General features: G+C 50.7%; 5 protein-coding genes across 5 annotated transcripts; 2 read left to right on the top strand and 3 right to left on the bottom strand.

Moving 5' to 3' along the window:
• Positions 1 to 158: 158 nt before the first annotated feature.
• On the bottom strand, positions 159 to 2,318 carry B0T23DRAFT_236225 (ammonium transporter AmtB-like domain-containing protein). Its single transcript, XM_062833971.1, has 5 exons — positions 2,010 to 2,318; positions 1,650 to 1,932; positions 1,473 to 1,599; positions 985 to 1,418; positions 159 to 916 (listed from the first exon to the last, which is right to left on the bottom strand). The coding sequence occupies exons 1-5, from the start codon at positions 2,112 to 2,114 to the stop codon at positions 387 to 389; spliced, it is 1,479 nt and encodes a 492-aa protein (XP_062689454.1). The 5' UTR covers positions 2,115 to 2,318; the 3' UTR covers positions 159 to 386.
• Positions 2,319 to 4,752: 2,434 nt separating this feature from the next.
• On the top strand, positions 4,753 to 7,034 carry B0T23DRAFT_365829 (S-adenosyl-L-methionine-dependent methyltransferase). Its single transcript, XM_062836376.1, has 6 exons — positions 4,753 to 5,482; positions 5,552 to 5,703; positions 5,834 to 5,875; positions 5,940 to 6,034; positions 6,108 to 6,550; positions 6,629 to 7,034. The coding sequence occupies exons 1-6, from the start codon at positions 5,126 to 5,128 to the stop codon at positions 6,866 to 6,868; spliced, it is 1,329 nt and encodes a 442-aa protein (XP_062689453.1). The 5' UTR covers positions 4,753 to 5,125; the 3' UTR covers positions 6,869 to 7,034.
• Positions 7,035 to 8,438: 1,404 nt separating this feature from the next.
• Positions 8,439 to 10,220, bottom strand: B0T23DRAFT_324733 (S-adenosyl-L-methionine-dependent methyltransferase; the record flags this gene model as incomplete). Its single annotated transcript, XM_062835454.1, has 6 exons — positions 8,439 to 8,678; positions 8,744 to 9,176; positions 9,246 to 9,258; positions 9,331 to 9,467; positions 9,574 to 9,713; positions 10,002 to 10,220. The coding sequence occupies 6 exons, from the start codon at positions 10,218 to 10,220 to the stop codon at positions 8,439 to 8,441; spliced, it is 1,182 nt and encodes a 393-aa protein (XP_062689452.1).
• A 946-nt stretch (positions 10,221 to 11,166) lies between these two features.
• B0T23DRAFT_324560 (HET-domain-containing protein) lies at positions 11,167 to 13,254 on the bottom strand (the record flags this gene model as incomplete). The annotated part of the gene is made up of 2 exons (XM_062835437.1): positions 11,167 to 12,758; positions 12,858 to 13,254. The coding sequence occupies 2 exons, from the start codon at positions 13,252 to 13,254 to the stop codon at positions 11,167 to 11,169; spliced, it is 1,989 nt and encodes a 662-aa protein (XP_062689451.1).
• Positions 13,255 to 13,818: 564 nt separating this feature from the next.
• B0T23DRAFT_236060 (uncharacterized protein) lies at positions 13,819 to 14,643 on the top strand. Its single transcript, XM_062833970.1, has one exon. It carries the CDS (start codon positions 13,939 to 13,941, stop codon positions 14,524 to 14,526), a length of 588 nt encoding a protein of 195 aa, XP_062689450.1. The 5' UTR covers positions 13,819 to 13,938; the 3' UTR covers positions 14,527 to 14,643.
• The last annotated feature ends 428 nt before the right edge of the window (positions 14,644 to 15,071 follow it).

Genomic DNA, 15,071 nt, shown 5'->3' with positions numbered 1-15,071 from the left:
CGGCCGATCCACTGTTAAGCGGGAACCTTCTCGACTCGAACCCATTGTGCTCAAATTAACTGAATGGCGGCAAGAATCATCCGAGAGTTGCCGATTTAGGTGGATGATTGGGAGATATATATATATTGAACCTTCAAACAGGTGAAATCGACGTCGATGTCAATGTCGTGCGGTCTTCCCCGTCGTGCTGTCCAAGTCCACCTCTAGCAACAACATGACCCTTGCATGTTGTGTCGGCATAGAGAGCTCCCGTTCTCCTCTCGAACTCCGTCAGCAGATTGCCGATGGCCGGAGACGCACTGGGCTACGACTCGAATTCTTCAAAATTTATGATGAGCTAACCAAGTGGTGCCGCCTCGTTTACAAAGTCTCAAAAACACTTCCCTCTAATCCCTTTTTTCACCTCCTTCAACACCAACCGGTTCCGTAACCGACGTAGGAGCCTTCAACGACCCAGAACACCTCGGCGGCGTACGCCCATGCAGTATACACTCGTTCATGTAAAACCCCTCCTCATCCACATCCTCCAAGTACTTGATATCCAGACCCCTGATCTCCGAGTCCTCACTCGCGCGCAGATGCAAGCCAGGAATCTTGTTGATGATGAACAGCAAGATGCACGAGACCACAAAGGACCAGGCCGCGGCAGTGGTTGCACCGGCGAACTGAAGTCCAAGCTGGCGGAAGTTGCGGTTCCACCAGCCACCTGCATAGGAGCTGCCTGAATAGCCATCGAGAGCGGGAACAAAGTTGTCGGCAAAGATGCCCGTCAAAAGATCACCGACGTAACCGCCCACGCCGTGAATGGCAAAAATGTCGAGACCGTCATCAACAGAGAGGAGGTGTTTGTACTTGGCGGCGTAGTAGCAGGTGGCGGAGGTGAGGAAGCCGATGAGCGAGGCTACGTAGACGGGGACTGCGCAAGCTTCGAGTCAGTCAAACGAGCACTCGGAGGTAGCCCGGAGAAAACAACAGAGAACGCACCATAACCCGCTGCAGGGGTAATTCCGACCAAGCCCGCAATAATGCCCGAGCAAAAGCCAACCAAGCTGAACTTTCTCTTGTAGAGATAGTCGATCAAGACCCAACCGACGCCCCCTCCGCACCCTGCCAGGTTCGTGTTGACAATGGCGTAGATGGACCGCAGGCTGAGGTTGGGTGTACTGCCGCCATTGAAGGCGAACCAGCCAAACCAAATGAAGACAGTTCCGAGGCACATCAACAGCGGACTATGGGGCTTGTGGTGAACGAGTTTCTTACGGTCAACGACATCCGAGTCGGCGACACGCGGACCGAGCATCAGGGACCAGGCAAGGGCACCGAAGCCGCTGGCGATGTGAACGGGACCGGAGCCGGCGAAATCGTAGACACCGAGTTTATATAACCATCCGCTAGGGTTCCACTCCCAATATGCAATGCTGGAGAGGATAAAGTCAGTGATTGTGGGAGTTGACTGTTGGCGATGGACTTACAAGTAATAGACAAAAGTAGTCCAGCAGAGCAGGAAAAGCATACTGGGCAACAGCCTGCCACGTTCAAGCATGGCTCCGGCCAAGATCATGGCAGTGCAGGAAACAAAGGTAAAGCCAAAGGCAGCATCTGGAACAAGTGTTAGCCGGCGAATACCTGACATGGGAGGAGGATCATACACAGAATATCAGGAATATCCGAGTTGGCCATGGATGGCTGAGCAAGCACATTTCGGAACACGGCCAATGACAAGTCTCCGAGGATGGGGTTTGTTGTGCGTGCCTGGTACAAAGAGTAACCGTATATCCAGAACTGGATTCCGCAAGCGCAAGCACAGAAGAGACTTTGAAGGACCATGGTCAGAGCCGCCTTCCTGCGGTGCATTCCGGCATAGAGGAAGCCGATGGCCGGGGTAATTTGCCAGCATAGGGCAGTGCACACGAGCATCCAGCACAGATCGCCCTGGACAGATACAACACACCAGGTTAGTTGCTTGTTTCTTTCCTCGATACTGCCAGTGTCCGATGCCATCAACGAACCTTGTCATAGGGTGCGTTTAGGTTCTGCGTGAAGGGATCACCTCCGTTGGGATTGGCATGCCAGTCCGGCCACTCGGTAACAGGCACGATTTCTGGCTCGGCCATCTTGGAGTACTTCTCGGTCTGGCGTGGGAAGAGTTCTGCTTGTCGTCCTGATTTGTCCTGTCTGTTGGTTGTGTCTTTATTCCGTGGCTGGAGTGGGTATGTGATCGAGGACTATGTTGAGAAGTACAATTGCCAGTCGCAAAGAGGCGCCAGACCTAGGGTTTGACATGGCCTATAAGTATTCTTTTGGTCCGTCATCTTGATATGGGCGCCGTGGCGCTGGATCGTGTATCACGCAGCAAGGAGATATGCGCAGCTGGGTGGGTGGTACTCGGGCAAGGCCTTTCTTTTTTTGTCGTCGACGGCAGATAAGCAAGAGAGAGGCACACACAACTTGGGGTGCAAGCTGAAGCTGAACGGCGAGAAGGATAACGAGGTTTGGAATCCCCCAATCCTGTGTCGGCGTTATCAATGGCTACCTACCTAGTACTCTAGATATCAGCAAAAACCAGCGAGGTCGCATTATCAGCCCCCACGAGGAGGACGGCCAGGCATAGATTGCCAAGAAGAGAGGGGAAGAGACCAACTACCTACCTTACCTCTACATAACCTTCTGGGGGATCTCCCGCTTAGCGAAAACAGGCAAAACCTTCCGCAACGCGGGGATTCTGAGAATGAAACCGACGTCGACACGCACTCCATTGAAAGAGTTGTTGGGTGGTGAAAGCAGCTGCCGGACTCTTGCCCCTGATTCGGTTTAGGCCATTTCTTGGCTCCTTTTGTGGAAGTGCTTGCAGTGATAAGGAAGACAAGACGACTTCCATGCTGATAAGCACCTTTGTGTGGTGGTGAAGTGCCGCGAGGAAGGGACGACCGACCGACGCAACCAACACTCGCCGACATCGCCAATCCTGCTTTGACGTCGCTGTGCAGTGCTTCTCATGAATATGTGTCTTCCAACATGAAATAGCAGAACAGTGAACAGCAATGTGTACTGTGTAGTGTAAGCCACAGCGTCGCAACACCAAGACAAAATCCCCAGTTCCTCATCGGCATTCGATTGGTCGATTGATGTGGATACAGTTCCCTTTCCCAATACCGTCTGCCACAGCAATCCAAATCACGAAGAAGGGGAAAAGAAAAAAAAAAAAAAAAAAAAAAAAAAAAAAAAGAAAAAGGCTTACCTCTCATCCAAAGACCAACTGGACAGAGACTGTCGGAGTGCACCACCTCGACGAAACCTCCAACGATGCTGATCCCTTCAGCTTCTTTCGCATCGTCGGGGCCATCTTCACGTAGAATCACACCCACCCAGTCGTTGCAATGCAATCTCGAACCAATGTGGTTATGTGGCTGCTCGGTAACCAATCATTGCTGGTGGCTTTCGTCCAAAAACCCAGCATGCCTTCTCTTGCAAGTCCGATCCGATCCCCTTCTATGCTTCACCTTCTCTCGCAGTCTACACAGTATGTCGGATTCAGCCACGCGGCCGCTCATGGTGCCCCGTGCTTGCGTCCCCTACATATCTCCGAATTGTCACATCGGGGCTGCTGACAATGGTAACACAGCTCGGAAACCTTTGTCTCATGCGCTCTGAGATGAGTCTCTACACTTCGCGCACCTAGTTCCGACATGGACAGAATAGCACCGCGAACTCGTCATCAGTCTACACCGGCCTGCTGTGAAAGAAACAAGAGCCGAGCGGAGTCTATACCGTCTCGCAGGGGTTTTCCGCCTTTGATCCAATCACGCCATGGCCCTGTGTCGGGTACCGGATACCGAACCCCAGTCCAGTCTTGTCGGCAATGAACACCTGGCCACGAGAACCGTTGATCTACAGTGGCCAGACTGTCGGGCTAAAAAGGTCTTCCTTCTCACTGGTCAGGATCTGCCGGGTCGAAAAAGATATAGCGCAGCGACCCTACCGATATATCATGCAATTGAGGGAAAATCGTGATGTGGTGGACGGCTTTTAAATCTTCAGACGAAATTACTCCGGATTGGCATAACAACGTTGGTATAGTTTGGTACCCGGTTCAGCCGACCAGCATAGCTCATATGCATCTTCGATCGGCTAGGTGTTGTTGTTCTACCAGTCAGCACCGTTTTATTGACACCTGACCACGATAGTCGTCGGCATCCGAGACAGCTTCGCCAAACGGAAAGGCAAAGTCTCCCATGTCGGAAATCGTCATGACTTGGACCTGGAAACATAGAAGCTGATCAATCATCCTTCCAGACGCCGGTTTTACCTTGAGCCTCGTAATTATTCAACAAGGTAGACCCCAGATTGTGTGTAAAGGGATCCTTTCAGCCTTACCTGGCCACGTGCCGGCCTCCCGCTCTACCAAGACGCTCCAACAGCAAGGTACAATTCGTAGCGAGCAGGAAGCGAGGGCGGTCAAAGGGCAAGAGAAGCAAGAAACAACGAATTTTCTCGTGAGGATGATGCACGACGTTCAGTATGGCGACCTTGGGGCGGGATAAATTGTCTGGGTACATACTATCATTTCAAAGCAACCGTGTTCCACCGTTCCACGTGGTGAGACGCTAGCAAAAATCATACCACACACCGTGTTGAATGCGAGATGCATCGGTACTTTGGTACCCTACACTGCGACATTCTTGCCCTGAAGCATTCGTTAGCGCGGACTTCATCAGTACCTTACATACTTTGCTCAAATCAATCACCATTTCACCACTTTCTCAATCAAGCAATTGCTTCCTTGAACGTGGCTGTCTCGTTGTTTCTCTGTGTTGTCTTGCGGACCGAAGTCGCAAGCACCGCGCTAAATAACAAACCGGCATTGAACTGGATACCCCGGACACCACCAAGTGGAATTTTAGGCGGTGAGTGGTAGATGTTATGGTTTCCGAATCCCGATGTTACATTTTGGACAGCACGGTGTGAATTGGGCACCTAAAGTAGCTCATGCTATAAATCCCGACGGCTCTGGCACCCGAACCATTTCCCTTCTTGGACGGTCCATCGACTTTTCTTTTTTCACCAGACCAAACCTCGAATTCCAGCCAGCGTGACGGTCAAGGTATCCAAGGTCCAAGATTTCATCATGGCTTCTCCGGCGAAAAAGGCGCGAACAAAGTCACCCACGCCTGCTCCAGAAACTTCAGCAGCTGCGAGGGAATCCACGCCTGCTCCTGCTCTAATTCTGCCCACAGCAGCTTCGAGAGAATCTACGCCCGCTCCTGCCACCCCAGCAGTCGCCCGGGCAAGGGAATCAACACCTGTTCCTGCCACTCCAGCGGCTGCAAGAGAATCCACGCCGGTTCCTGCGACGCCAGCTACCGCAAAAGAACGCACGCCTGCTCCTGCCACTCCAGCGGTTGCGAGGGGACGTACGCCTGCTCCTGCCACCCCCACTGCTGAAACGAATGCCCCTCTTCCTGGATCTCACTGGGCCGAACAGGTACGGACCGGCCACAAGCTCACAAGCCCCAATCATGATGGGAACTGATCACTCACATCGATACTACAGGGACTTCCCGAGGAGGAAGAAGATGATGCGGATTCGACCCTTGGAAGCGATGTCGAGAGCTCGACTGCTTCGATCGGTTCGAGCATCCTCAGGTACCGTACCATGAACGGCAGAACGTATCATAGCGACAGCATAACGGATTCAGAGTATTGGTAAGTCTCATTGTCTGAGGATCGCTCGTCTTGACCTCTACGTTGGGTCTTTACGGCGTTTCTATCCAACTCGGACGAGTATGGAGAAAGAAACAGCCAACGCTAACCAGCATTGTGAATTTTGATACAGGGGCCCCAACGACGAAAAGCAGAACGAATTGCTGGATATCTTGTGAGTGCAAGACCATTGTGTTCACCTCGCGAGTTCTTGTAGCTGACCCAATATTGCACTTCAGCCATCATGCCATGACCATTCTTTTGGATGGCAGGCTCTATGATGCCCCTCTTCCCAAAAAAATGGAGAATGCCATCGATCTCGGCACAGGCACAGGTACGCCGACTTTCTACACTTTTCTTTTAGTGGTCGTCCTTTATACATGTGGAGGTACTAACCCAACATGTAGGCCTCTGGGCAATCGACTTCGCCGATGCATTCCCCAACTGCAACGTCATCGGCACCGACATCTCGCCCATCCAGCCCAGCTGGGTTCCTCCCAACATCCGTTTCGAGATCGACGACTACAACAAGGAATGGACCTACAAGCCTGACTTCTTCGACTTCATCCACGTCCGTTGGCTGAGCGGAACCGTCAAGGACTGGCTTGCCTTCTACAAGGATGCTTACCGATGCTGCAAGCCGGGCGGTTACATTGAGCATATGGATACCCACGGTACGATCCACTCGGACGATGGTTCCATCGACGAAAAGGTGCATGCTCTAGGCCAATGGGGTCCCATATGGCACGAGGCTGGCAAGAGGATTGGGCAGGTTCTGATCCCCGCTGCCATGATGGAGAGTGCAATGAAAGAGGCGGGGTTCGTGAATATTGTGGTGAAGGATTACAAGGTACGTTCCATCTTCCGCTTTCCCCCCAACAGCGTCTGTTACTTTATCCCACAAAAGCTGACTACGGAATATCTGCAGGTCCCTATCTCGCCATGGTCCGAGGACAAAAAGATGAACGACGTTGGTCTGTACTTCTATGCCGTCATGAACCAGGATCTTGACGGTGTTCTCCAGTTCATGTTTGGCAAGGTTATGGGGTGGACTACGGAGGAGATCGGCATCTACATCCGACATTTGAAGAAGGAGATGAAGGACATGAGCATTCATGGGTACTTTGTCTTCCGCAAGGTGTATGGCCAAAAGCCAGTGGATGCTTAGGAGTGATGTACGGCTAGTAGTAGGCAACAACACCGATCGAGGCTGGATAGTAGGTAATTTCCCACGATAGGAGCGGTTGGATAATCTGGTACCTCTACTTTACGACAAGCTTCATCTTCTTCTTCTCAAAAAATAATTTGGAAATATAAAACTTGTAGTCAAAACCATCGAATGACTCGTCATATTTGTTATACAGGGTCGACCCCAGACCGGACACGTGCCTTGAGCCTTACCCGGTCCCGAAATTGCTTTTTTTGCTTCTAGGTTATCCCTGTAGTTTTATTTTATGCCGCTATGTATAAGAAGACAACGCCGGGCAAAGAGGAGAGGGATATCTTCAGCGGTTCATCATTTGGCAAATGAGGTGTGAGAGTGCTGTTCACCTTCGTGGCCCCAGCCCTCTATCCCAACTAAACAAGCCATACTTGACATTTCGAACTTACCTTATCCAGAAGATGAACCTCGCAACTTGTCGATTCTCCCAGTGGGACGAGCGGGCATGAGAAGGAGGGAGAAGACGTCTCGACTAAACGGATGCCGCTCATCCGATATGATAGCATCGATGCATAGATGCAGATAGATACACCTTTATGCATGACAGCGCCTAGCACAAGTCCTCCTAACTGTATCCAAACGTGCACTAACAACTCCACACCAATACCAGCAAAGAATTTGCTAGTAGTGTCTGTTAGCGCAAAGCTCCTGACTGGCCCCCCCTCCTCGTCTTGGACAAAATAGTTGAGACATTTGGTTGACATTTTACCTTGGATACCTATACTATACTCCTAATACGCATCGCATCCGAGCGATTTTCGTTACACCCTAGCTAATGTCTTTTCGAATTGTTGTTATGCCTATCACAGTCTTGCAACAGCCTTTTTTCTTTTTTTTTTTTTTTTTTTTTTTTTTTTTTTTTTTTTTTTTTGGTAATCTTGACGAGCGGTAGCGGACTGGGTTACCCAACCTGCGTGTTGGTTGGTCTCATCTATTTTGGTCTCGGACGAGCTGACGTGCCAGCCTCTTCTCGGCTCAGCTCGGGTACACCTCTGCATGGATATAACTTGTTAGCGTGGTTTTTGGTAGTGGCAAAGAACCTTAATTTTCTCATAAGAAGTGGCTCACTTGGCTGCCATCCGATCCCTGTTTCTTGTAAAGTCAACGTACCAAGCTAACAAGTTATATCCATGCAGAGGTGTACAGTACCTACTCGTCAGGTCTTTGTTCGACTCGCCGAGCATTATTTCCGGCCCTAGGTACCTCTGGGTGCATGAAACGGGTAAGGCTGAAGTAACAGCGATGAGCCTTGTTCGTTAGACTGGGCGAAGGACGGGTAGGGAGATAAGGTTGCAAGGGGATCCATGGTCTTCAACGACAGATTTCAAATCGAGCATATACAGATATGAAAATGACGGAGGAGCATGTATCCAAATTGCTATATACCCAAGGAACTGGCCACATTGTCAATCACAGGTAGATATATAAGCGGGCATAATACATTTTCGGCCCTCGTTCGAGATCTATACATCCCTCGTCGGTTTCCAGGCAGAGGTGGGTATCCAACTTACACTGCCTAAGCATCCAGCGGCTTTTGCGCCTTCACCAAGCGCCACTTGACGTTAAAATGAATCTTGGCTTCCCTGAATTCTCGGCGCAAAGTAGCGGCGTAGTTCGTGATGTCCTTCTGGGTCCACCCAAGATAGGTGGGCATGAGATAGGTGAGGAAGCCCTCAATGTCATGTGTCACCGCCACAGATGCGTAGAGACCCAACTCCTTCAACTTCGGGTCGGTAGACCAGGGTGCAAGGGGGAGCTAGATCTCGAGGTTAGCTTCAACTCGTCTCAAGGGCTTCAGGACGGATGAAAAAAATGTCTTACATAGTGAATTTCAGACGTAATGTTGGTGAACCCAGCCTCCCTCATTCCGTCTACCATGAGGTTTGAAGAAGCTATGTCGAACTCAGTTCCCAAAAAACCCCCAAGCTTTTTCCAAATTTGACCCCATTGGGCCACAGCACACGTTTCAGGCATCGTTCCATCAAGAGAATACCACGTCGAATCGGCGTCAAGATGTTCAATCCAACCGCCGGGCTTCGCACATCGGTACGCCTCCTTATACAGGGCATGCCAATTCTTAATGGTACCAGTAAGCCAGCGAATGTGAATGAAGTCAAAGTAATTTTCTTCATAGGTCCACTCCTTGTGTGCGTCATTAATCTCGAACTTGCAGTTTGGAGGTACCCAGCTAGGTTGAATCGGGGAGATGTCGGTGCCAATAACTGTGCAATCAGGATGTTCGTCCGCGAAGTCTCTGTGAAGAAAGATTTCAGTGATCAAAGATCGACTCAGAACTGGAATCTGGCAAGGTAGGTAGTCTTACATGGCCCAGACTCCTGCACGTAAAGATGGTCAGTAAAGTTGCTCGAGTAAAGGGTAAAGATGGCGGTCCAGGTTGGTTAACTTACCAGTGCCAGTACCAATGTCTATGGCTGTCTGTATATCTTTCCTGAGCGGGGCCGTGTACAGTTTCCCATCGAACATTTTTACCACAACCTCGTGGATGATATCCAAAGTTTCATTTGCCTTGGCATCATTGGGGCCCCTGAGTGCCGGTGCACATGGTCGAGCAGTTAGTTTAGCTCTCGAATCAGAAATCAACGGGTACAGCACCCGCTTTGTGCATGATTTCCAGTCATGTTCAGACATACCAATACTCTCCGTCAGTCACCGAATCGCTGTGGTAGGTTCGCCCCAGGAAGTTACGGTACTGCAAAATGCTGGAAGTGATGGAGGCGGTCGAACTTTCGGCGTCACTTCCCAGAGTCGAGTCAAGATCATCATGCAGCTCCTATACGTGTATGAGATTTTTGTTAGCATCCGCCATTGTGAAGATATTTGATGGAATCTGTGTGATCATGGATGCTTCGTCCGATGATGATCAATCTAGCTCGACTCCCTGTCACCAAGAGAAGAGGAGGGGGAATAGCAAAGAGTCGTCGGACGCAGATGCTGCCACTGCATAACACGTCGGGTCTGTGCAGGTGTAATAGCGACCGTGAGGGTGTTTTGCATGACAAAGGCCTCATCGAGCCCGAGAAGAGGATATAAAGGTAGAGATGGGTAAGATGAAACGAACCTGCTGGCCCCAGTGAGCACCGGGCAAAAGGCCACCAGGCTCCAAAGGTTCATCGGCCACTGGAGAGGCGGGAGCAGGCGTGGGTGACATGGCGGGAGCAGGCGTGGGCGACTTGTTTCCCGTCGGGGACGCGGGACCGGGTGTGGGCGACTTCTCCTTTCCATTTGGCGACTTTGCCTCGGGTGCTGGTGACTGTGCCCTGCTGGGAGGGGAACTCATTGTCGCGGATGGATACGCTATCGAAGGAGTTGCAATATTGGTCTGCAGAGGTTGGCCAAAGTCAACTGGTGCTTGGGGTGCCAGCGACCCAGTGCCTTAAAAGATTTCTCGTCACCTACCCTAGTTACCCCTCCCTCCTCGAAGAAGAATCCTGTCCCGAGGCTGTCATTTAGTGCATGGAGCGGTCAAGTGTCAAGGTAACCTCCTTCCTTTCGAACTGTGTGCTTCGGCCAGGGTCACATTCGTGCTTGCTTGCTAGTGAGCATTGGGTACTTCCACGAGCAACAGCAACCACGCAGTCATGCAGCTAAAGCTAAAACTTGGCGTTAATCGTCAGGTACTTTCATGTAACGCGACGATGGGCTATTACTGACTCAAGGATTGCATTGGCTGCAATTTGTGCCGGATACCGAAGTGGTGGGAAAACACAGTAAACGGGCGACATGGCAAACGTTGCAATACGCATCAGCTCCCACAGGAGGAGAAGATCAGGCGCGAATAAGAAAACATGCTGCAGGTAGGAAGGGCCGCGGACCGGTAATAGGGCGTCTAGAATCCAAAGCAGCAAAACTAGGTATCCTATCAGCAACCATGGCACCGACCTTTCACTCCTCCGTGAAAAGTGTTACTACCTCTATGCTATCAGAAGCTCTGCAGTATTTGTAGCGATGCAGATGGTTCATACCTTTACAAAATCGTCCTGATCTTGACCGGGCCCCCCATCTTGCCTGACCCAACAGGGCAACCTACTTCAGTGAGAGTCATCCCAAAATGCAATGAACGATGATAAATTTGGTAGTCTGAAACTGGCTGACGACGTGCTGGGGTTGTTACTAAGAGAAGCGTTAGTTCATTGAAAGCCAGTCAAAACTGTGCACATGGACTTGGCATCCGAATGGGTGATAGATATGTGCCGTTATTCCCACGTACCTCTGATGAAGTGTGCTCATATCAGCGTGATGGTGCATGGCTTGCAATCAGAGAATATATCCTCAAACTGCTCGTCTATACTACCGGCTCCCACTCGAGTATAGCCATCGTCGGGGTCCACTCCCTCTCTGAGAACGATACCAAGAAAATCTCTATACTTCTCAAGTAATAGGAACCAGAGTTTACACTGACTTTCTCTAGAGGTAAGTACCTCTAAATGAGAGATGCTCGGTGCATCGAGGCGGACGTTCCCGACTGCAACGCCATCCCTCATCAGGCTTCGATCATCTGCAAAGGCATATGAGCGTGGAATCTGATCGCTAACATCAACGCCAACCAGCAGAGCACCGCTCAGAACAAGGGCTCCATGTTCAAGCGCACCATATGGGTCCTGATACTTGAGGACTTTCACAATCTCCTCAACTTTGAGATTATGCCTAGCAAATCCCGGAGTACTGGTCGCACCGAAGCTGACCGGTGATCTGACTGATGCCCAAGACCAGGTCGGGGCTATATAGGCAGACTCAGTCGCAGTTTGAGACGGAAACTCAGGCTCGGACGGTTGCAGCACAACCTTCCAAAGAAGGGCTTTGGGGAGGGACGTACTCCACAATCCGGCAATATATGTGGCGCCTGGATGGAATTCCTGCGCAACTCGCGCTAACCCGGACAGCGCGATTAACTTGTCGGTTTGTTTCGTCAGAGACCGTGCAGAATAATCCTCCACGATGCGATTCCAGGATACTTTGCTCTTGAACAGTTGATCTGCGGCATCAGCGTACAAACTGCTTTCGAGCCGTGTATGTATCCATGGCCGCTGTGAAGTTGCGCGGAGTTCGGTGCACTCCCAAAGCAGCCCTTGTTTGGAGAATGAGATCACCCTTCTCGACAGCTCTCTCTCTTGCAGCGTCCAGGCGCGATCGTTAAGTGGCCCGTCATTGATAGACTCGTCGTGCTCGTTGATGTTGACAGGAGTTTCAAATATCCGAACTCGCTGATGATGATACCTCGTTTTGTCTTGACCAAGCCCATAGTCGTAGAAGTCAATATCAACAAAGCGGTTAGAGTAGGAACTCTGGATATCAGCGACCATCTTGCAACCTTCAGTGCCATCCTTTGCGCTGAGAGCCGCGAGTGTGAAGTAACCATGGCTGTAAACCAAAGCCATCAAGGCGGCTTCCCTTGCCCAGTCATCCTCATCGTCTTGAATGATACAAAGAGAATCGATCCACAGAAATCTCTGCCGTAGGGAGCGCGATACTTTGATAGAGTCTTGAAATGTCTGCGAAAGCGCATTGAAGGGAATTCGCGTCATGCGTTCACTTAAATTTGCCTTTGTCGTAGTGATCGAGTGTTTCGAAGGTGGTCCCCAGCAGTGACTCAGTGTCACATATTTTGGCGGTGGTCCGTCAAAATCGAGTTCGCCAGCATTCACTAGGCGGACATCGGCGCTGTCGGAATAGGCTTGGAGGTCGAGAAGTCTGGTAGGTAAAAAGTGCCCGACATTACTTGAGCATTGGGCATGGTTGTCTCGACAATTTTCCAGCCAGACCTCTATGAGGGGAAAGCTTTCCACATGTTCCCCCATTTTGACAGGCTCCAACTTGGCTGCAGAAAGAAGAGCTGTCAATACTAAAACTTCCCAGGAAAGGAATAGAAAGTGAAGTAGCCAAGTTTAAATTAACCATGGTCAGACATGCAACTTACACCAGGGATATGGAACCAGGGAGAAGCCGAAATGCAGCGGATAGCGGTCAACATCGTCCATGTACCATTGGTGTGTTGTATCCCCAATCATTGTTAACGAAGAGGAGGGCTTCATTAATCCAAACGGGTCATAGTGACGAGGTCGTCTCATCTGAAGAACTTCGAGATCCTCTGATTGACGATTCGCATCTCGACCGGGGCCCAATTGCAGAATATCACATAGCTGGCATCCTCTATCTGCTTCAAATCGCATCGACTTCAACGACTGTAGCCTGAGTTGTATGTTCCTGGATTTATCGGACCAGAATGACACTGGGATTGACGAGCAGATCTTGCAAAGCTTGCTACCTGAGCGATCCAACGTCCCTGGAAAAGAATGGGGTGCAGAAATGTCCATGTTCGTTTCTCGGTGCTGAAACAAGGACTTTGATCAGAGAAAGTAACCCCTTAATGGCTTCCGATGGTGAGCATGGAGTTTTTGCACAAGATGATGCAGCAAAGCAAAGACTATGAGCTTCCTGACGGCGGCGAGGCTAGATGAACATTCATCTTGACGGCGGTTAGCATGAAAACGAATATTGTCTGCCTTGGGACCCCTCTCTTCGCCCACCGGCAGCCGGGCCTATTTTCAACACGCCACTCAAGCGCCGGACCCACGGCCAAGGCCCACCTTGACACTCGCGTCTACATGAATACTACCTTAGAGGGGCCAAGTAGTTCTGGGAAGTCTTACACAGATATCCGATTGGGCCGTGGCATGTGCAGTAGCCGAGCTAGAAGCTCTGAAACTTGTGCTGAACTCTCAGAATATTCGTACAGAGATCCCCTCATTACGTTAGGATGACCGAGTGGAAAGTGTACATACCTAGGCAGGTATTGTAGCTTGATTGACGTTGAGGTTCGATAAAGAGAAAAGAGGCATACCTTAAAAAAAAAAAAAAAAAAAAAAAAAAAAAAAAAAGGAATCATGTGCAGATCTCGAGGGTGTTCATGATAAAGATGAGTGAGTGCTTATGCATCGTAGGCTTAGAGATCAAATGGTCCCGCTATTCCCCGAAGATTGAAAGCCACTGCGCGCTTCATGTGGAATGTGTGCGATGAGATCACCTGGGAAGGCTGGTTGGTTCGACGGCGACGACATGGGGTGGGCTTGAGAATGGAATCGTCCATGAAATCAAAAACCAAAACACGAACAGCAAAGAACAAGAAGCGTACACGCACAAATCACTCTTTCCTCCCGGGTCGTCTGTCCTGGTCTTGGTCTTGGCCTGCTCCTGCTCCTGCTCCTGCTTCCTGCTTCTGGTGTTGCGGCATCTTTGCGTTTGCAGGCCGCTGTTCGTCTTTTTTGTTCTTGGCCCGGCAATCCTCGGTCATGTCCAACACATGTCGCCAACATAGCCAGCGGCCTCTCCTCGGGATGCTCGATGTGGAAGTTTCGCTGGGACTGGATGACATCGCCAAAGTTAACCAAGTCGCCCATGTTGACCTCGCGCCTCATTTCCTCCACCTGTTTCCGGGCCTTCGAGATGCCTTTTCGCCCTCGGTCGCCATGATGTCTAAGTTTTCGCAATGCCCGACACGCTTGGTGAAAATACTCGGAACATTCCCACTTCCACCACACGAGAGAGTGGGCGAGTGCCCAGGGAACACCATCAACACATCCCATTGAGCTATTCGTGATGCCAACATCTTGACTGCTCTGTCATTTCAAAGTTACCAGCGCGTCAGAGTCTACCACTGTCAGGAGCGAGGTCACCAACCTCGTTGAATTTTGCATTTGCGCGGAACCATTGGTGCAGGGGTGCGTGGTCTTGTTCAGGTACCCAGGCACAGCATCGGCTAAGAGCTTATCTGTATCCGGTGCTAATCAATAGTCTAAACGTTAGATCACCAACAAACATCATGATCCCTACCTCCACAAGACACCCCCGCATACCACAGCTCGGAGCGGGACGCCCCGCACCCGCCAAAGTCTTGTCCGACAACTCTCCCTCGACGACGCCGACCAAGTTGCAAAGTGGACATGTTGCAAGTGAGGCTTCTCAACATGACCGTCAAGCCCCTAGCCAACAATTTCACGTCTACATAACATGTCACCTTTCATCGCCACCTTCTCGACAAATGAGCTCGGTGACTCTCTCCGGTTGGGCTGATGCAGAGTCTGTCGCATTGGGCGTGTTATTCATGAGCTGGCTGCCAACTAGACCGACACAT

This window comes from Neurospora hispaniola, assembly GCF_033458365.1.
Source record: "Neurospora hispaniola strain FGSC 10403 chromosome Unknown B0T23scaffold_8, whole genome shotgun sequence".
Taxonomy (NCBI): Eukaryota; Fungi; Ascomycota; class Sordariomycetes; order Sordariales; family Sordariaceae; genus Neurospora; species Neurospora hispaniola.
The sequence above is the reverse complement of the archived record's forward strand: the minus strand, read 5'-3'. Positions and strand labels throughout refer to the sequence as shown.

Bases quoted from the DNA above. Each gene is read 5' to 3' on its own strand.
- B0T23DRAFT_236225 (XM_062833971.1), bottom strand. From the start codon at position 2,114: ATGGCCGAGCCAGAAATCGTGCCTGTTACCGAGTGGCCGGACTGGCAT. The intron at 1,600-1,649 runs GTATGATCCTCC...CACTTGTTCCAG, and splicing joins GGATATTCCTGATATTCTGT to ATGCTGCCTTTGGCTTTACC. The intron at 917-984 runs GTGCGTTCTCTG...AAGCTTGCGCAG, and splicing joins TACCCCTGCAGCGGGTTATG to TCCCCGTCTACGTAGCCTCG.
- B0T23DRAFT_365829 (XM_062836376.1), top strand. From the start codon at position 5,126: ATGGCTTCTCCGGCGAAAAAGGCGCGAACAAAGTCACCCACGCCTGCT. The intron at 5,483-5,551 runs GTACGGACCGGC...TCGATACTACAG, and splicing joins GATCTCACTGGGCCGAACAG to GGACTTCCCGAGGAGGAAGA. The intron at 6,551-6,628 runs GTACGTTCCATC...GAATATCTGCAG, and splicing joins TTGTGGTGAAGGATTACAAG to GTCCCTATCTCGCCATGGTC.
- B0T23DRAFT_236060 (XM_062833970.1), top strand. From the start codon at position 13,939: ATGTGGAATGTGTGCGATGAGATCACCTGGGAAGGCTGGTTGGTTCGA.